At 35.2% G+C, this 27,089-nt stretch overlaps 1 protein-coding gene across 1 annotated transcript in view; it reads right to left on the bottom strand.

The window, feature by feature from the left end:
- Positions 1–27,089, bottom strand: part of CFAP54 (cilia and flagella associated protein 54) — a 107,165-nt gene that overhangs the window by 57,687 nt on the left and 22,389 nt on the right. The window contains exons 15-32 of the mRNA XM_042026159.1: positions 26,872–27,019; positions 25,027–25,082; positions 23,938–24,066; positions 22,543–22,690; positions 21,641–21,718; positions 21,436–21,557; positions 17,237–17,410; positions 14,857–14,949; positions 12,303–12,488; positions 11,210–11,352; positions 9,056–9,203; positions 7,926–8,081; positions 6,520–6,642; positions 4,377–4,511; positions 4,278–4,286; positions 3,844–3,937; positions 825–914; positions 62–188 (exon numbers count right to left, since the gene is read on the bottom strand). Coding sequence (XP_041882093.1) covers positions 62–188; positions 825–914; positions 3,844–3,937; positions 4,278–4,286; positions 4,377–4,511; positions 6,520–6,642; positions 7,926–8,081; positions 9,056–9,203; positions 11,210–11,352; positions 12,303–12,488; positions 14,857–14,949; positions 17,237–17,410; positions 21,436–21,557; positions 21,641–21,718; positions 22,543–22,690; positions 23,938–24,066; positions 25,027–25,082; positions 26,872–27,019 — 2,159 coding nt within the window. The remainder of the gene's footprint in view (positions 1–61; positions 189–824; positions 915–3,843; positions 3,938–4,277; positions 4,287–4,376; positions 4,512–6,519; positions 6,643–7,925; positions 8,082–9,055; positions 9,204–11,209; positions 11,353–12,302; positions 12,489–14,856; positions 14,950–17,236; positions 17,411–21,435; positions 21,558–21,640; positions 21,719–22,542; positions 22,691–23,937; positions 24,067–25,026; positions 25,083–26,871; positions 27,020–27,089) is intronic.

The following is a 27,089-nucleotide window of genomic DNA, read 5'->3' as shown; positions in this document are numbered from 1 at the left end:
ATTTTTCACTACTATAATAGTCGTTTTTCACTATCACAGTTTTTCACTATCATATCACTACCTTTTCAAGTAAACTTCCACACTGTCTGCCCACTCCAGAACACATTGAAACTTCTCTTCATTCAGGACTTTGTGCAAAAGTTGAACAAAGAACTCAAGGAAACGTGATTGCCCTCTGAATTTAAGCACTGCAAAAAAGGAATAAATAACACAGGTGTTTATGCTGTAACGATTCTGAATTAAGCTACAATTACAGCTATGTATGTCTCAAAGCACTTATTCATGTCATGCTGCATAGTCATAGAGACACTAAAATCAGGGATACAAAATGGCAGGTGCTCAATGCTTCTTGTGATTGGGCATCCAGAATCACAAGTTCACTCTATTTAATAAAATTCTAGAATTACAAACATTCTAGAGACAGAGATTCCTGTGAATTCCTCTTCCAGTAAAATAATTTACTGTGGAAATGGGGTATCTCAATTTAAAGGGAACATTCCATACAACAGAAACTTTGAAAACTTGGCACATTTTTTTTTTAATTTGTTTCTAAGGTTATTAGAAAATAAACATTATTCAATTTAAAATATTAATATTTTATATACTTAGCATCAACACCCCAAACCATTGGTTACATTCATTTCTAAATGTGTTTATATTGAGAACTTTTTATAAGCTATGGTTCAATCAATTTTTTATATTTGAGAACCAAATGAAGATAACATTTCCAAGAGCTTATTCCAAGCAAGAATGAGATTACTTTACTGGCAACTTTCTGAAGTAAAAAAGCCTTTATAATTAATAAAAACACCAATTATCCCTACCTTCTCGATAAGCACGCTCCGATGTCCAACATGAAATTACAGGGTAGAGGAACAAAGGAGATTCCTGTCCTGTAAGCTGTGTTCCAGGACCTACATCAAAAACCAAATGAAATCCATTGCGAAAAGCACTGAGAATATACAACAGAAACTCCACCTGGAACTGTAACTAACAATTAAAAAAATCCTTCTCTAGCACAGAGATTGCTTTTAAATCTCTCACTGTCATCCAGAGAGCAATTCAAATGCTTGCTCTTTTCTTCTAATGTAAGTAGCTGTACAACTTAAATAAGAGCTTACAGATGTGACTGATAAACTTCCAGCTAGTAGACTAATAAGGAGGATGTCTGGAATTCATCAAAGGTCTAACAAAGATCCATGTAAATCATATGTGGAGGTGAATGTGCAGAAAGAACATGTCAAAAAATGTGTTTAAGGTTGTACAGAAAGAACTGATCATATGATACTGCTATTGACTAACGCTTGCATTCATATTCTGCATATGGATAATGTAAGTAGGTAGAGGATTTTTTTTTCTTAACCTAAATGTTTACATAAAGATATGTATATAAATGGATTTCTATTCCATAAATAATATATTTTTATAGATATAGGTGTAAATAATATATAGAATACACAGATGTAAATAGAATACAGAATATATAGGGCAATAACTTGGATTCAAGCTTCTGGCAGTTAAACAAAAGTGCATTACCAACTGATGAGCACCAAAACAATGTTACATGTGCTACTTGTTATTTTTCCTTAATAAAGAAACACAACCTACAAATTTTGTGCTTAGACAAGTCCTGAGGTTGAAAAACATCAATGCAGCAAATCCCTGAAAAAAGCCAGATTAAAAATGCACTCTGGAATCACTTATAATAGTGGATCAATAGCTACAACCTCCAGTGAGAGCAGTCAGTTTAGGTCTGTTGAATGTAAATAATGTCCAATTAAATAGACAGCAGGAAAAGCAGACTTCTTAAATTTTTCTTTTTAGGACACCCTTTCTTAGTACTCTCTCCCATTTGACAAGTTCAAAAATATGTTGCTCCAAACAAGCATTTTCACAAAGAAAAATATGTCCCAGAAAAGTTTAAATGGGAAAATATTTGAAATTTCAGAATTTAAATTGTACTGTGTGTGAAATACTTTGTTTTTCTCTTCTTTGGAAGAAGCAGATTCAGCTCTTTTCCATTTTTCTTGTAGACTATCATCAATGGAATGCTAAGTGTTGACTCAATTATAAGGATTTCCTATGACAAGGCTTTTTCAAAAACATTTTTAACAGCATGCCCTACAGGTGTGCACATTGCCCTAAACCATTCACAGATATTCCTAAGGACAGCTGCAAGTTTTGCATGGCCTCATCAAAACGCTTTTTCTCAATTTGTATCCTGAAACTTATTGACAAATAGGCTAGTTCAACAACAGAGCAGACTTTAACAACCAACTATTTGCCAGCTACTGAAAATGTGGGTTTTTTCTAACTGATCAGTCCATTAATTTTTTTATTATGTAATCAATGTGATTTTCAATTAACTTACAGAATTCTTTCATTATGTAACTTGTTCTGCAGGAATGTAGGCATCAATGTGAGCAAAAAATGAAGGATTAATGCACAGATTAATGGATTTTTTCCATCATTCCTTATCCTGTTTTTTACAAGAATGCTTTCTCTTCAGAACAAATGCATATACAGAGATGATGGATGATAATTAGCACTTGAGTGGTGTGGTCTTGCTCAAAGGCCAGTTGCATACTGGGCTATACTACAAACAGTATGGCCAGCAGGTCAGGGGACATGACTATTCCCCTCTATTCAGCACTCGTGAGACCACATCTAGGTTACTGTGTTTGGGTTTGGACACTGTAATACAAGACACTGACATAGTGGAGTAAGTCAAGCGAAGGCCAGCCAAGATGATAAGGAGCTATAGTGCATGACAAAGCAAGAAGAGGCTGAGGAAACTGGGTTTATTCAGTCTTGGGAAGAGAAGGCTAAGAGGAATCTACACCTATCTAATAGGAGGAATATGGAATGTGGAGACAGACTGTCCTCACTGACAGCACAACAGCCAATAGAAACAAGCTGGCAATCAGAAAATTCCAAACACATATAAAGAAAACCTCTCTAACCATAAGGGTGGTCAGCTGTTGGAACAGGTTGCCCATAAAGGTTGCAAAATCTCTTTCTTCAGAAAGATTCAAAACTTGACCAGATAAGTCTCAGAGCAACCTGATCTAATTGTACGTGTTTGAGAAGGGAGTTGGAATAAATACCTTCCAGAAATGCCTTCCAACCAATACTATTCTACAATTCTACCCAGGCTCCAAGGAGTACAAGATGTCACATAAATATAATGGGAAAAATTCAGTAGTGTCTCTGAGTTTAAGTTCTAACCAAGTTTTCTTTATAATTCTTACTTGTTAATTCATCTAACTTTGGCAGAATTATTAGCCAGAAAATTCTTGTGCTTGATCCAGACTCTAAGATATTTTAAAATTCATATATTCATTCCTGAGTTAAAAGGTAGTTAAATACTAGTATGCATGCAATTCCTTCACAAAAAGGACAATTTCTCTTAACTTTCTTCAGGGAGAGTTTTCTCCACTAAAATTTCCTGCAGTGGCCATTACTACTAGCATTGGCAGGGTATTAAGACAAGCTATAAATGGACAGTGGTCTTTGCCACTGCATTTTCTGATTTAAGAAGATAAAGCAAGCCTAAATAACATGGAATTCAATTGAAATAGATTGGGAGAACATATATATTTGCAGAATTGTACACAAATGAATATTCCTCTGAAAGAAGAAATGAGTGTTCCACTGGAAATGACAAAAAATATGAATACACATCACTACCAGGTGATCACTACCAAGATCATTATTGCTTTGGCTGATTCATCATGGAAGATATAAGAAATAAAAGTACTTCTTCAGTAAATTTTTTTTTTACAAATAAACCATAGAAAACTCCATAGAAAATGGTAAGAAGTGTTTCAAAAGTACACCTACCTGGTTCTGTCAGTTTGAGGAGACTTGTTTCAAGAGTACTCAGATTTTCTGTTGCTTTTGCCACTGCAGCTAAATGGGATGCCCTTGAGGAACACTTCGGAAATATTGAATACTTTGTTATGAAAACTTAGCTTTAACTTAACTAAAACCAGCATCTCAATGGTGGAATTTAGCTTAGATCCCAAGTCTTCTAAATCTATACCTTATCATTTCATCTACACTGTATTATTTTTCTTTTCTGATGAAATAAAAACTGTGTTCCCGATTTTTTTAGCACAGCATATTTTGTCAAGCATGGGGACTTCCCATCTCTGGAGGTGTTCAAGACCAGGCTGGATGGGGTGCTGAGCAACCTGGTCTAATGGAAGGTGTCCCTGCCCAAGGCTGGGGGTTGGAGCTAGATGATCTCTAAGGTCCCTTCCAACCCAAACTACTCCATGATTCTAGAACAAAAAAAATTTAATAAATCTAGCCTTCAAAATAATAGAATACAGAATTTAGAGAAAAGTGAAAACCAGAGGAACTACTTTTACCTCTTTTCCAGTGTGTGCTTCTTTAGTTTTCACATCTCCTGACAGGCTGAGTGAAACTGTTGGTGAGATCAACAATTTTTTCCCATAGTTAATGATAATTACAGCAAGTTCATACTCTTTCCATGAATGCAGTACCTATTAAAGAATCATCTGTTATATATTTTTTGGTTTACATAACATGCAATATTTCATTACTGTCAAAATGCATGAATATTATAAATAGAAATTAATTACTCAATATGCAAGTTTCTTTTAATAAAAAAAACCCCAGGACTGTAGACATGTAAAATAATTGGAATTGCAGATACGTTATCTATGTCTTCTATTTCTGCTTAGCCTGTTCCTCAGAGAATAGAAAGATTTACCCAGAAGTATCTATTGCTGTGATTGACACTCTCCCTGTTCTCAGGCAGTACTGCTATCAAAGAATATAAAGGGTAACTAAATGATCATCATTTACCTCTCTGATATCAAGTGCACATTTTAAAATCCCATCTGTATTAGTGAAAGGAGTAGTGAAATTTATTTTTAAACTACGAAATTTATAAATTAACAGTGTAGCAAATGTTTTTAGATGGCTTTGTCTCCTTTAGATAGAGCTCTAAAGGCCCAAGTGCTTCTACTATGTGCAAGCTAACTTCACATTAGGATCTTTGCCTTTGTGATCCTAAGTGTATAGATTACCTTAGGATAAATACAGTACATGACCTGACTGTAAGTCAAAAGAAAACAATATACGACGCTTTAATGAGAAGCATTTGCAATTCACTCATCCTCCTTGCTATTCTGTATGCTACCCTGTTGAAATGCTATCTTTAAGGAAAAAAAATCAGCAGTATAACCTGTAGTCATTTAGCTGAGGAATCCACCAACAAACACTTAATCAAGGTTTCTAATAGGTTTTATTGGCCCTAAGAGCATTCAGCTGGGGCCTACGCATGTGGGGCCAGGAGCTTCCTCTCAGCTCAAGTCTAAGCCCACACTCCCTGCTGGTTTCTATATGGCAGGAATGCTGGTCTCCAGCTCAGTCCAAGCCATGCCTGGGTGTGGCAATGGATCCACTAGACTGGGCACCTGGCCCATGGACCAACTTCTGAGCTTGACCTCAGACTATTCCCAGTCTATATGATGGACCAGCCTGCTGGGCTCTGTCTGACCCTAGCCACTTCACCAGGCCTTATCCTGACCTGTGGACTGACTTCCCAGCTTCAAATCTGACCTGCCTTGTCACCACAAACTTACCTGATAATCTGGATGCCTGGCTGAACCTCACTACCAGGTGCTGCTCTGCCAGCCATGGCATTGTCCTTGGCTTCTGGCCTCACAGCCATGCTGGCCTTGCAGAGAATTTTCAGGGTTATTTGATACTGATCTGCTCTTGTGAGGTGAGCATGGAGATTGAGCTCCTATAGAGACCAAACTGAGGAATCACCAACACAGGGGAATCCCTCCAATCATACTGAGCTCAGCTTCAGTATGAGCTCTTAGCTGAGGTGTACTCAAAGCTAGAGGAAAGCTGACTTTTTCAGTATCACACGTTTATGATAGCAAGTAATTTAAGTGCAGCACGTCTCTAAACCCAAGGAAAAAACTCCAGTACCATGCTTCTCCTTATCTCACTAAATAGATTGAGTATCTGAATCATAAATGTCATCTACAGATATATATTATGGTTGAAAGTCAAGGTGTTCTATTTCTGCCAGCATGCAAGACTAAACAGTATAAGGTCTCTTGTATCTAATCAGCAACAAAACCAGATACGTTAATCTGATTAAAACTACAAATATGGCTTATTTGCAACAAATAAACTTTTAAACTTATATATTATGTGCACATCTTATTGGAAATAGTACTACCTTAAATATAAAAATACACACAATGACATAAAATATGGACCTAATGACATGGACTAATAGTTATAGACTATTTTCTGAATAAATAAATATTAAAAAGTCAAAATGTCATTGTTATGTAAAATGCACTGATTCAAAGATACTAATAAATATTTGTATGCCTTTACTATTTAAGATTGCTAGTTCTCTAAGATATTCTGAGGGCCAGCTTACTAAATCTCTTTTTTTTTCTCTAAATGACAAGAGCTATATCTCAAATTAAGCTGTAAGCACAACAATACACACCATACCTTTGCTGTATGATATGAAATACAAGCTATCATATGCTGAATACTCTCATAACATCCTTGCTGTCTCCTTTGCAAAGTAGCACTTGGAATTTCTTGGAGGACAGCCAAGCATTTAATGAGGATCTGTAAATACAAGGGTTAAAACAAAGTTTGGAGTCTGGAGCATACTTACAAGCTTGTACCTCTGTACAGCCTATTGTATTTGATGGTGAACTTCAAAAATACTTTGAAATCTAATGAATAGGATTTTTACAAATGCCAGTAATAAAATTTCCATTTAATTTAACAGTGTCAAGATTTCAACCACAGCTCTTTGGAATAAATGACATGTTCACATAAAATCCCAGATATTAAATTATAGATACATGATGGATATTTTTGCTGATTTAACTAACATGAAATCCAAGAATGTTTAATTCAGCAAGACTACATAATCCTACTGGAGGACTGCTTAAAAATATATTGAGATGGTCAGAATTTCAAATTAAAGAAAAATATTTCCAGTATGCTGTAAAAATAAAATTCTTCTTTCCCCCATTTTGACTATCAGACATGAAAAGAACACGTGGCTAAATTATTTTTCACTTTAATTAAGAAATCTGAAACAGGAGCCATTTCCAGGGGCTAGTTGTCCCTGTAGTAGGTCACCACAGCCAACAACGTCTTAAGCAAGAAGCTATCCCTGTATTCAAATAGATGATTTTTTTTTTTTTTTTTTTTAAGTCTGTGTCTCACCTGCAGTGCAGTCACCTCATGCTTTCTCACAGAGTGAATACACTCTTACTGCTGCCACCTAAAAAGGCTACCTAATTACAGGGAAAAATTTGCATGTTTCCACTGTATCCGTGCTGAATCTATAAAACACATCTGCTTCATAAGTGGCAGGGAAGGATTCAGGTACTCTGTTTTCAAAGAGAGGGTGCTTGCTTCTGGAAAGGAGCACATGCCTGAAAACTGAAGACTGCATTATCAAAACACTGAATAGCTTTCTTTTCTTTAAGAAGAAAACAAAACTGGATATGAAGCAAACATTCCAAATTTAAAAAAAAACTAAAACCACAGAAACACAGGCAAATGCTGCTTTTCTTTCCTCAAAATTGCCATCTGTAAATAACATTCATGTAGAAGTTGTATAGTAGATTCTGCTACAGTTTAAAATACCATCAGTCACCCTAAAGAAAGAATCAATACGGCAATTACCTCTCCGTATCTGAGAGCGGAATGTGCGCAGCTTACACCGAACCTACATGCATTGGGGACACATAAAATTATAAAAGGCTTTTCTTTCATCAGCTGTTAAGAAGTCGAAGCCTAGATATTTAGCTCTCCAACTGTCTATTATAAGTTTAATTTGAATCACCATAACTGCAGGACTTGACAGCTGCTTTGTCTTACAATGCTCTCACCTGAATTACTGGCACTAAAAAAATCTTGTGATAAATCAGTGGGGCGAGGAGGCCGTAACATTGTACAACAGACTGCAAGGAGTAACTTGCATCGTTCAACCAGTTGCTAAGTTCAATTGCCACAGCCATTCTTTCACATTCTGATAATCTTGCAACCTGTAAAAGCAAAACACATTTTGATTTAAATATGCATTCTGTTGTTTCAAATCATTTGAGAGTGGAAGAAGACAAATGTTATTGCAGTTTAAAAAGCAGGATAAGCAGCAAGTAAGATAAAAGCTTCAAAATGAATTTACATTGACACCTGTTAGAAGTATATTAAAAAACACATTATTCCTGATTCTAAAAGAAATGATTGCTCTTGATCTAAGTGTGCCCTCTGAGTTTGCCCATAAAACTTACAAATTGAGTCTGATTAATAACCTCAAACTGTGGAGTGGAAATTTCACATGCCAGCCTCTCAGAGTAGGTAAGGGAAGGATAATTCCTTCCTTTCCCTTCAAGTTACCTGTTGCAGTCCTGGCTAGTGCAAGTTAATCCAGTAAAGTCACTGAGTAATCAACTGCTCACATTTTTTACAAGTACTTCAGCAAAGAAAGGAATACAATAGGAATGCAATAAAACCAGAGGCAAAGCTTGACTACCCGAATAAAAGAGAAAGAGGCTTTTTTTTTCTTTAACATGCCATTATACTATAAAAATGTCTGAAATAAAGTATTAGTATATTAAAACTATAAAACCCTATTAGAAGGCAAATCTTAATTAAAGTATATGTATTTAATAGCATAAATATTTAAAATTAAAAATTTGAGGTACATCTTAGTAGGCTAAAAATAACAATTATTATACTTCTTTCTTAAATTATAGTCTACCACCACTGAAGTTAAGAAAAATCCTTCCTCAGTAGGAATCAGTGGGCTTTGGATTAGGCAATAACTGATTCAGGAACCATCGTTCCAGCGGGATGTAAACAATCAACAGTTTCTGATATACTTCAGAAAGAAAACCCACAGATAATGGAGAATTCTGGAAACAGGACTAGTTGATTGCAACATCTATCTTGCAATGATGAAATAAGGCTGATGAAAAAGTAAAATCAAATCCAGTATATTATTTTAAATCACACATACTTGCTCCTTATAAAATATCTCATTGGAACAGATGGAATCACAGAAGAGCGCTCCTTCCATGATGTTAATGTCAGAGACAGCAAACATATTCCTCAAAAAGAGGTGCAAGGTAATAGGAGAAGTCTGAGATACAGCTTCAAAACGTAACCTACAAAATACAAAAGCAAAAGAACAGTAAAAGCATGTTCATCATTATTCAGATCTTGCATGCCTGAAACTGCATTATAATAAAATAAAGTTTTTAGTTTTAAAATTATGGACAAAAAGGATTACTATAGCTTCTTCTAGAAATAAGATTTATATACAAAACTGAAAAAATTGCTTAAAATTTCTAAATTAAAAACATAATAAATAAAAGTAAGATTCCTTTTGAAATTGCTGTCCACATTCTACTAATCTAAGACAACTTTTCCTTGTTTGTATCACCTAATCCAGTGAAACTAATTTTGAACTCTTTGAAAACTTCAGGTGCTACAGCTTATTTATTTTCACTGTCTCCTTTTACACATTGAATGATACATGCAGTTGTGAAGTCCATTACTAAGTATTACTAACAGACTCCTTTTCAAAACTTATGTCTTGTATTACAAGTCTCAAAAGAATCTCTTTTCTTTTGCCTGCTTTTCTGTCAAGATGTTTTGTGGTCGGTTTTTTCTCTTCCCTGGGGACAGGCAGGCATTTGTACTTGCTGTATTTTTTTATATTTTTGTTACAGGAAAAATCCTATGATTTTGAAGTACAAGAAATAAATTCCTTCTTCCCCTTGATTGTATTTCCTGAAAGAGACTGAAAATCGAGAAGGAAGATCAAATAGACACGTTCACACACTTGACATTACCAAGATACCACCACCAGGGCTTCTGGCTGGAAACACAGGTTTCCTTTCCTTCAGGCTCCCTCTGCTGTGCCTTTAGCGAGTACAGTTTCTTACCTACTCGTCAGTAAAACTGAAACTGCCTGATATCGCAGCTGTGAGAATCTTCCATGTTAATTGTAAAGAAAAAAAAAAAAAGAGGCTTGGCCATAACTGTCAGAAAAGCAAAATGCCAAAACTGCGTTGCACAGCTACTTAAAATTTTCTGCCTTCATCTGATTTATCTGAAAATAGACTCATTTCAATGTTATCCCTAGAGCTGGATGTGTTCAAAAAAACCCTGAAAAAACAGATGTAAAAAACAGCACAATGACTATTCCTGCTGTGTTGCCTAGGCCAGGGGTACTCATGAAATAGGATGTGTAGTGGTTATCTGCTGGCATCAATGCAGTCCACAGGTTGTGTGTAAATCCCAAGTGCTTCTATGGCTATGGCATGTAACATCAAGAACCTTGGTGCATTTGTATGCCTAGTATCAGACACGTGGTGGCACTTGAAGGGCAGACAGTGAAGTTGATGATTTGTATTCATTATCAATGATGTTAATTCATTATCAAATCATAAATAGCTGACTTACATTTAAAACTAGTTTTCTTATGATATTTCATGTCTATTATTTCATAAAAATTTCTTTTATCTGGGAATAAATTAAGTTTTGATGTATTTCCAAATCTGGATCTATTGAATTTCAGTAAATGCAACCACAAAATTTCTAGCTGGGCTATGAAAAACTTATATAATATTATGGTTGAACATCTGAAATTTTTTTATAGAAGAATTGATTTTAAATATCTCTAAAGCCCTTTAGCATCAGCAAAGATTATTGGCACATTATATAGCCACCCCAAAACAAAATTAGCAAGCATTACCTATTTTGGTTGGTGTTCTTGACAAAATTTTCACAGTTTCTGAGATCTATTGCTCCCTTAATTGGAAAGTCAAGAACCCAGTGCATATTATACGTTTTGCATATGAAAATGCATCACACAAAACAAGTACCCACTTTAGAATGTTTCCCAATTACCTTAAGAAAACAGCCATTATAAAGAATTAGGTGTGTAAATGTTAGCAGTTCCATAAATAACAAAAATCCTCTACTAATTATAGGCCACTGTATTTTTACAACAAATTTCACAACATTTTTTTCAGAAAGTTTTTGATATCACAATCCTGAACAAAATTCCACAACTTGGAACTCTTCTAAATAAAATGTGCACATCTATAATTAGAAAATAATTATAGATAATTAATTATTATTTTAATTGTGTTTCACCAATTACCTTTTTTCAGATATAGTCAAATTACTACTTGCAGAAATAACAGCTTCGTTGGGAGGCAGTGGAGAAGAATTTGAAACAAAATAATCCCACATTGGTGAAAATGCTGCTCTGGCCAATCTAAAGTTGCCAGTCTGATAGGCTACCTACAAAACAAACAAACAGTGAGTTGACACGTTCATCAAATAACCAAGCCAGATATAATTATAGGATAAAGAAGTTTTCAAAACTCCCCACAACATGTAAATTTACAATTTCTCTTAAGAGTATTCTGACATATTTGAATAAAATACATGTAGCAACAATTGGATTCTACTAATATTAGTGTGGTTCAGATTTAGCATCAGAGAAAGCAGGGGAGTTCCTTGACTGTTGACCAATGCTCTAACAGCCCTGTGTGGAATATTGTGCTGCACTTTTTGAAGGCATATAAATTCCTCTAGGTTCATTTTACTTTTGCTAATACTGCAGAAGGCACTCCTGCTCTGAATAACGGGATGTAAACTAAGCCAACAAGTAGGCATAAATTCGTGCAGATACATCTTACACTGGAATATTTTAGGAAAGCTTCTAACTGTTCTCCATGATCTATCTATAGGGCTAGACAATTTCACTTTTCTCTGTGTCTCAATCTGTTTTAAACATCCTTTAGTAAGAACACAGAAAATTATGATGAAGATCTGACAACCTTTGTGGTCTTTCACAAGGTATTACAAAACTAATACCTGTTAAGTTCAATAATACTTTTAATTCCTTAATGACTAGTAAGATGATTTCTAGTACTTGGTCTCAATCACAAAAATGAAAAAGAAAAAAATTACAAAAAAAAGAAGAAAGAAGTTAAATGCAGACTGAAAAACAGAGATGGGTAAGAAAACTAGCTGAGAGAGTCCCTTCCACTAAACCTGACATTTCCGAATTAAGAATCAATTTATGTAGATACCCTATTTTTTATGTTAAAATTATGATTTGTGCTTATCAAGCTTTTGGCAAGAAGGTCTCAAGTTGTTACCAGATGCAGTTTTAGAACAACCACTGAAAACAAGTAATTACAGCCAAATTAAAGTAGGTGTTCATTATTATCTTCTAACCCTACCTGAGTTAGATATGCTCGAACAGTAGTAGCAGAAAGAGGTGGATAAGCAAGAATTGGCTTAGTCATTTGCCCAACGGCATCACCAATAAGTTTTCCATCTGAAGAATATGCTGCGACGGCAAATACGTATTTCTCATTGGCATCTAAGCCTTGTAGTTCCAAGAGGCTTTTCCCATCTGCTGGTATCTACCAACAAAAATATTTTTCTAGTTACACCCACTGTACATATCTAAAACAAATCTCAAATTCTAAACTTTTATTTCTAAACAACTATTTAATGGTCTTGGATACAATCAAAGAACAATCTAGGTTAACAGCGTGTCATGTACTAGATTCTTGTATTAAATTCTTGAAAACTATGAGAAAACAGTGAAATGATATGTGAAAAAAAGCATCCATTTTCTCTGGACTGCTGATGCATATACAGGGCACATAACCTAAGAGAACTGTTAAGTACCAGACCTGATGTTTTTCTAAGATACTTGTGTCCATTTGAACATTCCCACAGTGATAGTTCAAGCTTGCAGTCATTGAGCTGATACATTCTGGCCCTGAACTGTGTTTCCAGAGAAAGACCATACTGCTCTCCTTCATGCCACCTTCTTGTATTAGATATGGGCAGAGATATCTCTGGTCCTTCCAGCACTATTAACAGCACTTTGGAGTTTGTGAAGCAAACAACATACTTTCAAGATCTTCATTTTTCCTTCAAGTAATTGTGTACCTACACTTTAACATCATGGCTCACTCCTAAGAGGATTTTCCACCTTCCTCTCTGTAACCAAGACAACCTACACAAGGAAGATTTGAAGACTTCAAGAGTCTTGAAAAAAGAAACAAGTCCCAGTGATGGATGAGACTCGAGATCATAACACAGCATCAACACAATGCTCTTATTCAAACACAGTCTGGCCTTCATAAGGAGACCTCTGAACAACAGAAATCCCTTCAGATGCAGGGGCTGAACCAGCAGACCAGAAATAAGTGTACAACAGTCTGCAACATCCCTTTATGATACGTTGATAGAGCATTCAATCCCCAAGAATTCTAAATTTTTTTCTTGGAGTCAGCAGATAGAGAATTTGTCTGCAGATCAGTATTTTGCAAATGCGTATCCTAAAGCAAAGAACAGTTCCATTCCAGAGGCATATGGTTAACCTCAGGTCTGTATGTCTCCAGTGCCTGTCAGAGCGAAGATGGTCAGTGGCTTGGATGGACTGCAGCAAATTCAGAGAAAAAAAAAAAAGCTGGCAGTGGGGTAAAAGTCACCTGTCAAACCCTTAATACACCTAGTACAGGATGGAATACTGAAACTAACTCACAGAACAGTACAGGAAGCTTGATTTTCTGGATTTGATGATCAGAGTATCAATAATAACATCAAGTCTCTACTGCCAGTACCTATACATGCCTTCTCTTTTCATACACTTTCCTTTAAGGGGAGGAGCCAGGGGAACATGTGCAAAGGGGAAGATTCCCCCTCCATCACCAAAGACCAGTCTATCAGTGTTAGCACAGGGCTTGCTTACAAAGCCAGGAAAGCTTGCAACATCAGGCAAAAAAGTTTAAGATCATTCTTCTGTCACAAAGCACAACAGAGACCTGCCCTGCAAAGAACAGAGCCCTTCATGCAGATTTCCAGATATAAATATGATCACTGAGTTGATCAATAAGGTGTTAGACTACAGAAAAGTCTGCTGAGGAGGATATGCTGAAGCTTTCTTGCTCCTTTCTTAAATCACAAAATGCCCAGTATTTGGATCATTCATTGCTGTCATTCAGCAGGACAATGCAATAGCAGGCATAAGTGAATGAAAACCAGAACCTTCTCAGTCTGTGCAGAAACATCAGAATGTGATCCAAAGGAAAAAATAAAGCCTACCTAAAAATTCAAAACCAAACCAAGCCAATCAACCAAACAAAAAAAATTCAAAAAATTAAACGTCAAATTTTAATGAATAAATAATGTAAGAGTACCAACACAGTCAACATGATCAGTCATCAGTAATTAAAGATGTGTGGGATGATTCACCATACCACATGTTCACAACATGAAAGGGAAAGAGCATGAACTTAGAAATAAACTGTGTCTGAATGTGAAGGTTATTGAAAGAGTTATATTATCATGCTGCCAGAATTAACTAAGGCAATGTCTTGTTTAGAAGAAATAGCTGATAGAAATTACACAATTAAGAAGAAAATGAATAATAATCTGTTTATAATTTCTCTTTTTTTGAATTTCTGGAAAGAGTAGTGTCTGGAGCACACTCTAAAAATATTTCATATGCTTTCTTTTACTTTTGCATTTCTTAGATATCACCCAAAAAAACATAGTTATAACAAGAGACAGATTTTTTTAACTTGAAGCTTTTGAGTAATTTAATTTATTATTCAAGAAGATTCCTGGAAGTTTTCTGGTGTAAAGATAGAAGAGTTTGTCAAAGGCTTAGTCAGCTACATTATTTAAAAAAATACGTCAGATAGAAAGATTTAGGGAGCTGAGTTTTTTTAGAGGAAGAGCGAATTACCTAAACAAGTTTTACCTCTGTCTTACCTCTTCTCCTGAATTTTGAAGTTTATTGCTATTTAACCTTACTTTTGTATTACTTCCTCCTGCTACAGAGCCCAAAATACAGTACCATGAAACCTTTGAAGAAAATGAGAACAAAATTAGTAGATGCACAGTATTATTTCCAAGTTTTGCCTAATGTAGAATGTAAAAATTTTGTGAAAACAGTCTCTGCAAAAAACCTCAGCTTAGTTATAAAAAAGTCTAGTCTAACTGCACTAAAAACATCAATTAATTTATTTAGCTGGAGAACTAGATATACTACAGTGGCAATAAAAACAGATGATTCTCCATTATCCTAACCCCACCCTGAGTTACCCTATTCCTCAAAGCTATCCCAAAGCACAAACTCTATAGGTCACAGATTTAAAGTCATCTAGATCCATTATTTGATCCTTGCAATAGTATTCTTCTAAAGTTGGCATCAGGTTCTGATTCAGCAAACTGCTTGAGGACAGATCCTTAAAATCAGGCAAAAGAAATGCAGGTATGACATCCCTTCCTTCTGTTGTGTCAACTGCAGAGCTCAGCTTCCTGTCATCAACCCTGCTGAGGCTGCACTCCGTCTCACTGTCTGTGTCATCGATGAAGGTACTGAAGAGCACCAGTCCCAAGACTGAGCTCTGAGGGACCCCACTCATCACCATTCACTACCTGGACATAGAACCATGGACTACAACTCTGGCTGTGTCCATCCAGCCAATTCCTTATCCACAGAATGGCTATTCATCCATCAAATCCATGTCTCTTCAATCTGGGGATCAGGATGTCATGTAGGACCATATCAAAGGCCTTACAGAAGTCTAAATGATGACATTTGTTGGTGTTCCCCTGTTGACTGTTTTTCACAAAGTGTTATTGAAATTGAGGAGATTATTTTCAGCAAATGAGCCTTAAGATCTAAAAATTTCAGAGGTATTTTGACTCCTAGTACAAGAACTATATATGTCTAATTAAATCCTAGGCATAAATTTATCCTAAGAAAATAACTAAATCCTAAGTATTCAGATAATAACTTCTACATAAAAAAATACCCTCTCTGTCTGCTCAACAGCTATGTGTAATTTCAGATAAAAAATTCTTCCAGACTAGCTGGGCTCAAATTATAAGAATAATAATCATATTTCGCCATCTAGCGGCCCAAGATGCTGCATTCACTCTTAAAATGACAAACAAAATGTATCAAAGAAAATGAAGTTTGAACACTTACCAAAACAAAACCACCAAATTTTAAAGATTTTTTTTAAATTTTTATTTTATATTCAGTCAGGATAAAAAGAATAAAATTTTCCCTACTTAATCTATTTGAAGTTCACTAAAAAACTGCAATAAAACTGCAGGTTCTGAAACAACTGTTCACAGAAACATTCTTAGCACTATTAATAAGATTTGAGTTTCTACCATGTTTATACACAAGATTATTTTGAAGAAGCTTGCAAAATATGGAAGCTTCTCTCTCAAGAAAGCTGCAGCTAGTGTAATTTTCATACTTCAGCCTACTTGAATCCTTTCTGGACAAGGGAAAGAGAATAAGACAATTTGGAACAGTCAGGATGGATTTACCAAGGGCAAATCAGGGCTGACCACCATTCCTGGCCTCTGTGATAAAATTACTTGATTAGCAGAGGAAGGGAGAGGAGTAGATGCCATTTACTTTTCACAGTAGTGCATGCATGGTAGGAGGAGGAGAAGCCATAGACCTAAATTGAAGCAAGGGAGATTCCACATGTACATAAGAAAAATAGTTTTCCTATGAACATGTTGCCCTGCTGGAACACAGTTTCCAGAGAAGCTGTCTCCATTCTTGGAAGTTTTCAGAACTGACTGCATAAAGCTCTGAGCAAACTCATCTAATCTCATAGCCAAGCCCACTTCGAGCAGCAGGTTGGACAAGAGACCTCTCCTAATATCCTCTATGATCCACACAATTCTGTGACTCTACAAGTTCAACAGAAAGTGGATTATTTCCACCTGAACTACGTCAGTTCAACATTTCATTAACAGAGACTTCAGTGTGCTACTTTCTTGCATCATATGATGCAAGTCTTGCATCTCTTCAGAGGGTAACTAGGAGTATGTCAATCCCTAAGACAGAAGACGAGCTTTTGATAAGTGGAATAAATAAGTACTGGAGAACAGAAGCACCAAGGAACATGATGCATGAGATTTAAAAAGTTTTATGCAAATGTGAAGATCAAAACAATGAGTCACAGAGGAAAACTGACTCACAGAGGAAAAAAAACGGATACTTAATTAAGTCAGAATAACATAATCTTCTCAGGAACAGAGAAAAATGTGTTGAAACAAGTTTTTCTCTTGTGTATTGTTTAGTTATTTTTTATGCAGTCATCATGAAAAACATTACCTGAATATCTGAATCAAACGGGGCTGGTTTAAATGTCATGGAGCAATGTGATCTAGAAAGTAACAGAGGAGGAGGAGGAGTCCTGCTTTTTTTCCTGTTGCTCATAGCTTCTTTGAGACTGCGATATAATGCACTTTGTTCAGCTTCAACTTGCTCAATTAAAGTTAGTGCTTCCTATGATTGAAATGAAAACAAAAGGGAAAATTATTAAAATACAACAATCAGACAGATTTAAAATTTAAAAATTATTTTCAAATTGTCATAGAAAATTTCACTGCTATGTAGAAAACTTTCAGCAGCTTTTCATATTATCCTACATCCTAAACCAGGATGAACAGTACTTTGTGTAAGATTACATATGCAGATTAATTTCACAATTAGAGAATGCCGGGTTGCCTATGAAACAGGCATACCCAGTTTTGGAAGAACCTGTGGGAAAAAAGAGTGATCACAAATAATGTTGGTAAGCAATTAGTGCCAGCCAGTGATTAACTCCAACAAGAAACAAAAAAAATATCAACTCCTATTTAGGAGAGAGCTGGAAACCTAATCTGTGGAATTTCTGAAGGAGCTGTGGAAGCGGTTAGACTGATTTTTTGTACTTCAGAAACAGAGGGAAAAAATAAAGTCTAGAAATGAAGAAAAAGGAGGAGAATATGGGTCCAGAAAAAGTAGGGCTAAGCCATTTTTCACTTTGTTAGCTGTAGACAGCTTAAAGCTGACTGACAGTCTATTAGTCTTGCAAAGATGTAGGAACCCCCTGCACACAGTGATTATGTGGCCATTTGGCTGGAGATCAAGGGTACACTATTTTCTTACTTGACTGAATAGCAAATTGGTTGGTTTCTTCACCTTGATTTCATTGTCAGTTCAAGAGAAATTTAACTTGGAAATCTAATATTAAGAATTTAGTACTTCTGCATCTTGACTTGTGGCAGCTGTTCAGTGCATACCAAAGCCAAAAAGGCCAACTCCCAGAGATGAACCAGGATTACATTTTTTGTAGAGAGAAGAAATGATATATTCCTAGAACTAGAAATTTTATTTGAAGCCTTTTAGTACCCTGCACTGGCCTACGGATTTAGGCTGAGCTGAGTCTGGAAGACAAACTGAAAAAACCCTCCAAGGTATTGGCAAATCAGTGACAGTCCTAAAATCTTGCACCTTAACAGTTCCTTGTTTCTGTCGTCATACATTTAGAAGACTACACCACAGCAGGTCAGATCACAGCTTGAGTAAGCCTGGAAGCTCATGTTCAAAAATTATTAAAAGATTACAGATTTATGGTCAAATGAGTGAAACAGAGAGCTAAGATTTAATAGAGCCTTTTGCTTAGCTAATCATTTTCACAGCCCTACCACTCCTCCCCACTGTCTCCCCCTTTAGATTAGGGTTGCATCCACCCTAATGGGACACATTAAAGGAAGGATATAAGATAAAGAACAAGATACAGAGTGACTCTTTCCATCACACAACCATTCAACTTTTGCAATCAGTAGTTTGAAGCTTCATTGCTTCCTTTAAAAATATACTCCTTCATGATAAGCTGTCCTATGATACAATTTTTAATTAAAAGAATCATGGACTCATTCTTGTCTGAGGACATATTTCTGATTAATGCAAGGGCAGAAATGCTCCCAGGTTGAGTAAAGATAGTGTTGTGACTGAGTGGTACTGCATGACCTGTACTTCAGTAATTGTAGAACTTGGAAGATAATAAATGCGGCAGTGTTGCAAGATGAACAAGAGTAATTATAGGAGAAAGGTTCACGAAGGATGTCTGCACTGTCAGGCTCTCTTGAAAGCTGTTCATTGCATAGGCAAAGTTACAGCATTTCAGGGAGTGGGTATCCAGAGCCAGCCCTCCAGCTGCCAGCTCCAGCTGTAGGCACACCTGAAGCCACTTTCTGTTCAAGTTACAAAGCATTATATACTTTTCTTTGCAGAGTATCTTAATACATAACAACCAATAAGCACCATACACAACACCTTTACATTTGTCTATAGCCTATCATAGCTACTACCATCACCATATTACAGTCATTATTATCCAATCACAAGAGTAAGTAAGTTACAATTTAAGCTTACAGTGGAAAATGCTCAGACCTCTTTTCTTCTTCCTACATCAACATTTCTTGTTTGCCTGCCATATCTCTCTTTTTGGTAAAGACATGTTTTCTATTTACTTATGCTCTTCTTGAGACTTACTTACTTCGTGAAAAACGTGTCTTTGTTTGTAGTCACATACCTTTGTCCTATTCATAAAAATCTCCTTCCAACTCATCTCCAACCTTTGCCTTCTCAGTTACTCAGCGATCACTGTTTCAGCAAAACATCTTTTACTCTATATCAAAACTTGCTTTCATTTCTATCTCATCCTCAGTTTCTACATCCAGAGATCTTTCTGCCAAGCCTACATACCTGTGAAACTTTCTTACCAAACTTTCATCCTCTCCAACAAGTAATCTTATGGTTGAAGAAGCCAAATGTCACCATAAAAACCCCAAATGCTTGACCTGAAATAAAACACGTTATCCCTGCCTCTGTTGTCACAGACTAGCACCATGGTATTAACTTAATCGCATTAATTCGATTTTACAACTGGCCAATGAGAACTACCAGTGTATCCAATTCTGTAAAGACTTACATGTCCAACTAGACATATAGGAAAGGAAGGAAGAATTAAACAGCTGTGAAAGAAATAATAAAAATGGAAGGCTGCACAATGCTCATTAAGCAGTTTGAGATAATTGAGTATACACATATATTCAAAAGATTCCATACCTACTCAGTTGTTTACTGCATAAGAAATGCTTATTTGTATGCATCTCAAAATAAAATAAACTGCTTCAAATTTTGCTACACAACAAGAACAGATTTGTAGCATATTGTGCTGATTACAGTAGAAAAGACCAGAAGATGCAAGTAATTCTATATAGAACTCTATAATAAAAAAAGCAAAAGCATTAAAATAAAAGCATGGATTTGCTGTTTATTAAGTGAGCACCATTCACCTCAAGCAGGAAAATTATTGAGCATATAATTAAATATTTCATCATAAAACAAATATCAAAAGAGCTCATCCTACGTTTGTCAAACAAAGTGAATTCTGATATTTTCTGGCAACTAGCTGCAGATATATTATATTTTTTTAACTACATCTTTCTTGGTGAAAAGTGCACAGAAGCAAAATGTAGTGAAGGTCAGTGTAAGAGCTTAGTAAATGTTTCTTTGGGATAACTACACATTTCTTGGTAACTTCTTGTAAGTCTTCATTGGTGACTACAGTTCCAAATTTCATACCATATCCCAACATCTGATATATTTATGATATTTATAAATAACATATATTTTACAAATATATGAGAGAGATTTTTAATGTATGACTTTTTGGATCCAGTTTTTGCATTCTTCTGATGTAATAAATGTATGTATTAATTATCATGCTTCCAAATTTGTGGTACTTAAAAGAAAAACACTTTCTAGTAACTTCTTGTTTAAAATACTCCTTTATATATTATATAGTGAAAATTGCAGATTCTGTTATCTGTTGTACAGGCTATAAAAAAATTTAAACCCTGTTAAAATTTTTATTATTCAAAAATTTTCAGCAGGCAATTTTCATGGACAGATGCTGGCACAAAGGTCAGTGGAAATACTCTCATTGATTTCAAGAGACTGAAATGAGCCCAGGAAGAATCTACTTCTAGCACCAAAAAATTACAAAATCCCAGTATCTAAACTGTTTATTCAGAAAGAATAAAATAAATTCCATGTCATCATCACCAGCCAAAGTATTTTAAGAAAACTTTGAGATCTTGGAAGAAGAACAATGTTGAAGATTACAATAAGGAAATCTGAATGACATTTTGGCAAGGTATAGGTTCATAACTGCAAAGTCTAGGTGATTAAGTGTAGAAGGAAAGATCTTATCTTCTCTCAGGTTTCCTGCAGTTTTCATGTATGCACAAAATTTGGGGATATGCTCCTTCCTTGTTTTAAGGTCACTTTATTCTTTCATCATAATGAAATTTCTCAGGAAAAAAATTGACAATAGAAGTTAAAAACACACAATGACCCTCAAGTTCCTTCCATTTTTCTTGTTTTTATAAGAACTAGTATTCCCTGTCTTAATTACACAGAAGACGAAAAACTGTGCTAATGACAAAGAATTTCTATCATAAGATTTTTCTTATTACCTCCAGTAGCTGCCTTTGGGAAGTAGCAGTTAACTCTTCAGGGAACTTCTGTGCAGCCTTTTGCATCAAAAAGATTGCTCTGGATAGCTTATTCCTTTTAATTTTTTTCATTATAAGTTCTTCTATAAAACAGATATTTTAAGACATTTGTAAAACAGTGACAATAATTTATAATACTTCTAAAATCTTAATTAATAAGCCTTACCTGATAAATATTGGAAAGCTCCAATATTCTTCTCCTGAAATTTACTAGACTTAAGACTTCTGTCAACAACTTGAGCACCTGTGTAGAAAGGAAATACTGAGTTATTTTGATAGTGCTATTGCAAAAAAAATTGAGTGAGAGAGGTTAATATGTAGTTTTACAGTAAAGCTGTGCTCCATCTCACGTTCTTTTCTTTGGTTCAAGTAGAATTTCTTGTACAGATCATGCCACAAAAATATTCCACTGTCCTGCTCTAACATCTTTAGTAGTTCAATTAACACCACAGAAAAAGAGAGGTTTTGTTTGATCATAAGGAGCAGGGCATAGTGCAGCTCTGTAGTGTCAAACTAATACTAACTTTTAATTTAAAAAAAACAAAACAACACTAAGAATGAGAGAAAAAGCTGAGTTTTTTCAGAGGCCATTTGGCAAGAGTGGGGTATCTGCTGGCTGGAAAGGTATAGAGACAACTTCACAGGAGCAGAAGTTCAAATTACCAAGAGCATGGAATAAAATATTCAAGCCATTATCTAGAGAGAAAACTAGCATTACAGAAAAAAATAAATCTGCAGAACATCCCTCAATTTTTCTTTACTGTAAAAGAAATATTATAAAGGCACTGTAAAAGTTAATATTATACCTAAATTACAACAATGAACTGCCTAGGAACTATGTCTGTTAGTTGCAGCAAAATTTAACTCCCATTGGTTGAGTAGAGGTTGGAGACTAGTATCATGTAAATCTAAATTCTGCAAATTCAGAACATTATTTCCATCTATATGTGGCGTACATCAGCTCCTCTTCAGAAAGCAGATAGTCCTTTACTCCTTAGTACTACATAATATACTAACAAAAAGACTCTAATCAAGTTATGAAGATTATTTATCTTTACTGAAACCTACCTTGTGTAATTTTAAGAAGTTTCACAGCTACTCGATGTTGGGCCTGAATGAGCTCCAAGTGTAAATCTGTTACAAAACCATTATCTGTTCCTGTTTTATCATCACCACATCTCAAAACAGAATTCAAATTCTGATCATTTGAGTCCACCTAATAAGTAGGAAGTGGCAATTAAGCAAATACAAACTTTTACTACTTAGCTTACTGCATTTTTCTTGATATTGGTATTATTTCAGTAAACTGACAAGCACTGAAATTTCTTATTTTTGTAAAATGCAGTCAACCAAGAAAGCATGGAAAGGAGAGAGACCAAACAGAGAAAGCATGGATAATGGACAAAGAAAAATAGACAAAATCTGAGAATCAATAGAAAACTGGATCAATAATAAAGACAAAACTACAAAAAATGTTTTACTGTGTTACCAGTCCACAAAACAAATATCATATTGATATAGAATGATAATATTTAGAAAATCTGAACTCACATCAACAGCAAAAATTTATTTTAATGATGAACAGTTGCAAGCAATAAATATAAACAGGATTTCTGCTCTTATTCTATACATGAAATCTATACATTAGAATTATTTCAAAAGAAAATTATGAAGAAAATCTAAATGAGTTCACAGTTTACTATTGAAAGAGAAAAATGCTATTTCAACTTTTTCTGGCTTTGGCAGTTAGTTTTCTTCATAGTAGCTGGTATGGAGCAGTGTTTTGGATTTGTGCCGGAAATAGTGTTTATAATGTCAGGGATGTTTTCATTACTGATGAGCAGTGCTCACACAGCATCAAGGCCTTTCCTCCTTCTCACACCACCCCACCAGAGAGGAGGTTGAGGCACGAGAAGTTGGGAGGAGGCACAACCAGGGCAGCTGATCCCACTGACCAAAAGGATATTCCAGCCCATACAACATCATGGTCAGTATATAAATCTGGGGGAAGGAGGAAAGGGGTGGATGTTCGAGTGATGGCATTTGTCTTCCCAAGTCACCACTACACGTGATGGGGACTCCTGGAGTTGGCTGAACACCTGCCTGCCCATGGGAACAGGTGAATTAATTCCTTGTTTTGCTTTGCCTGTGTGCAGCTTCTGCTTTCCCTATTAAACTGTCTTTATCTCAATCCACGAGTTTTCTGGCTTTTACCCTTCCCCCAGGACACTGTGAGGACCGGGTGAGCAGCTGTGTGGGGCTCAGTTGCCAGCTGGGGTTAAACCACAACACTAGTACACAGAGATATATTTTTTCTATTCTCTTCTTACATGGGCCAGGAAGGTGAGGTACATTTGATAGTGCTGAGATTTCTAAGTATGAAGAAAATACAAGGTATATGTCACCAAAATACAATATATTACTGATAGATTTTGTTGCAGTGTAGCTTTTTGTAAACTTTACCTTTCTAGAGCAGTTGTCAAATATCGACTTTCCATCTCGTGAAAGGGTCATTAACCGAGATGTGTTCATGTCATTAATTGCTTTTTCGAGAATTTCATAAGCAATTTGTAATTGTTCTGTAGGAGTTTTCTGAAATGAAAACCCATATAAACACGTTTTATTACATAACAGCATTAAAAACTATAATATAGACTATCAAAAGTAATGTGCTTTTCTTTTTAGCTGTTGAAGTTTAAAATTATCAGATAATCTTTACACAGGCACTACTTCCCATACTTTAATATACAAATATCAATATTTTAAATTTCAAGTAGGACTCTTTTTCCTTCAGCTCCAAAAAAAAAACCCAACCCAATTACTCAGAGTTAGCTTACAGCAGAATGAATCTGAACGTAGAGAATTAAGTAGAAAACATAGTATTTTTCACAAGCAGTTTTTCAGTATTCCATTAAATACTACTAAGAAAACACTGTTTCTTCAGAAAACACCACCTTTAAGTAAATTATCACTAGACTAAACCTTCTCCATGTGTGTAAGCCTTAAGACATATCACTGACAACACTCCTCAACCCTCAGGCTAATGCTTATCATTTGTCCTTAACATGCTTCAGTAAGTCATTTGATTGGAGAATTCTGCAAAGTGCTGAACAAAGCAAGGACACTCAGGATGTTTTATTCTACATGATCCTTACAAAAAGAAGGAATCAAAAACACAACCCAAAATACTTTCCTAAATGAAGCAAGGACTAAAATTTCTACCATCTTAATAGAATGTGCTATTAAGCAATTTAAGGCTAGTATTACAGATTGGCATTAAAAAAAGGCATACAGTGGAAATTACTGTGCTCATGCTGTAAAAAAAGTTTCAAATACAATCTCTTCCATAAAAAAGATGGATAAAAAAGACTCAGGTAAAATTTTCAAATTTTATTTCACTTGAAAAAATATCTTTGCTTTTTTCCTCTGCACTAGCAAGATGGTGTGAAACATTTCATCTTTGTAAAACTAATACAAAATTGTATTAAAAGCTTCAAGCAATTCTTTTTCTATACAAAATCAATGTATCAATGAAGATAAATTGGACATTACCATCAGTATTTCAGGCATATCACAGGTTTCATCTTGCAAAAGAGAGGCACTTCCTCCTTTTCAATAGGAAGAAAAGCAGAAGTGAAAATTAAATAAACCCAGAAAATGTTAGTACCATTTGATCAGCTCCACTACTAATTTTGAAGTCTGGCAATAATTCCATTCTTCAGTGTTTGACTGTGAGAGGTAATGATATTGTTTCTTGAAAAGCTTGCCAGGGCTGAGACACACAGCAATGTATGTACAGTTACACTAATACATGATATGATTATCCAATAATATTGTATTTTAAAGGTACCCTATATTTCACAGCCGCATTATATCCAAGCTAATGAAACTAGGACTCATTTTGTAGTTCCTCATATTTTTGTAGCATTCATATCAATTCTCCCTTTTGAAATCAACTCAAATCTATTATTATCTAATTCACAGTAGGTTTAGTGTTAATTTCACTTATAGAAGGATTTTTAAGTATAGGAGGTCATATTTTTATGACAGATACTATTTCATTTTAGTATTTCTTGAAGTGGTATTATCACCCTTTTAAAGTTTGCTTTGATTGTTTAAATTACTTTCATTTATGAAGAAAGCATCCAAACTTATGTTTTCCTCTTCAAAACAAGAGAAAGCAAGTTTTTAGTTCTTGGTTACAACCCTCTAATTTCTTTGCTGAAATAAATTATATTTTGCCCTTTCAGAGGAACAACCTTTTAGTCACTCCTTGTGCCACTTTTGCATGTTTCTTTTTGCTTGTTCACCATCTCTTCCTCTTATATGAGAAGATTTGTATTCATTCAGTATTCATTCAGTGTTTATTCAGTATTCATTCAGTAAATAGGCTCTTTTCAGCACAAGCATGTCATTGACTGTCAGCCTGTTTTGACCTATGGCTCCTATCTATTCAGCTTTTTTTCCTCCAAAAAGACATATCTATACTGAATGAAAAAGAAGGGGTGCTACAATGAGGATTCATTTAGTCTCCCAGAGAACATTACGATTTTCATAGCACCACCAAAAACAATACCTACTCAATACCTAATAACAAATAGTAATTTCCCAAGATTTTTTTACTTCTGAAAGTGCAAAACTACTATAATTTCTTTCTGTTTCTAGACATGGTCTAAAAAGATCCTTAACACTTACTCTCTAGTTGCTGTAAAACATTTATGAGAATTATGATTCATATTCCAAAATACACAACAGGGAACTTTTAAAAGCATGTCTAAATATTCATATTTTACAGCATTAGTCAGGTTTAGGAAGGAAATATGTTTAATGTGATTGTGACAGCACATCCCAATAATGTCAGCCAAGTTCAACTTCAAAAACAATTGAATTACTATACAAAAATCAAGACTATGTAGAGAAGAAAACCAAACTGATGACCCAATAAATGCAAAAGCTTCAGTATGACCTCAATATTTTCCCCTTTTGTTTGGCCTGCAACTAATCAACCAGCATTTGAACGCTCCAATGAGCCACAGCATGTACTCCCTTCCGTCTAGGCCATATTCAAAGAACATATCAGTGATCCGAGGCTACTCCAAAGGGGCTAAGAGACATGTAGAAGACATACCAGGAGAGTGAGTAATAAGAGATGTAATTCAAAATGGGGTTACTCCAGTAGAACTGGAAATGTAAGGAAAGAAATCATAAATCCTTGGAAAAACAGGTTTCATTAGCTCCAATTACGGATTAAATTTTGTGCGAAAAACATTGTCCTACCCTTAACAATCTCTTTACAACATTTTTTGAAGATGTATGTTTGTCACTTTTCAGCTCAGAAAAGTTCCAATCTTGAAAGTCATTCTTGAAATAAGACTCTTTTTTTCTTCAAAGCTTTACCTTCTTTTTCCTTAGATTCACTTGTAGAATCAGCTACATTTTCCAGTATTGCAGCTAGACATAGTGTTATCTCTGCAAACATTACATTAGTGTCTGCTATGTTGCTCTTCTCCATTATTTCATTTATTATCCAGAGTATATGAACCCACTAAAAATGGGAGAATGAGAAAGATAAAAACTAAGACAGAGCTAAATCAAATTTTTGGAAGACATTAATA

Source organism: Corvus kubaryi, unplaced genomic scaffold, assembly GCF_017639235.1.
Source record: "Corvus kubaryi isolate FWS band 111438036 unplaced genomic scaffold, C.kubaryi_AGA036_p1.0 129, whole genome shotgun sequence".
Taxonomy (NCBI): domain Eukaryota; kingdom Metazoa; phylum Chordata; class Aves; order Passeriformes; family Corvidae; genus Corvus; species Corvus kubaryi.
Note: the sequence above shows the minus strand (reverse complement) of the source record. Positions and strands in the feature narration are given on the sequence as shown.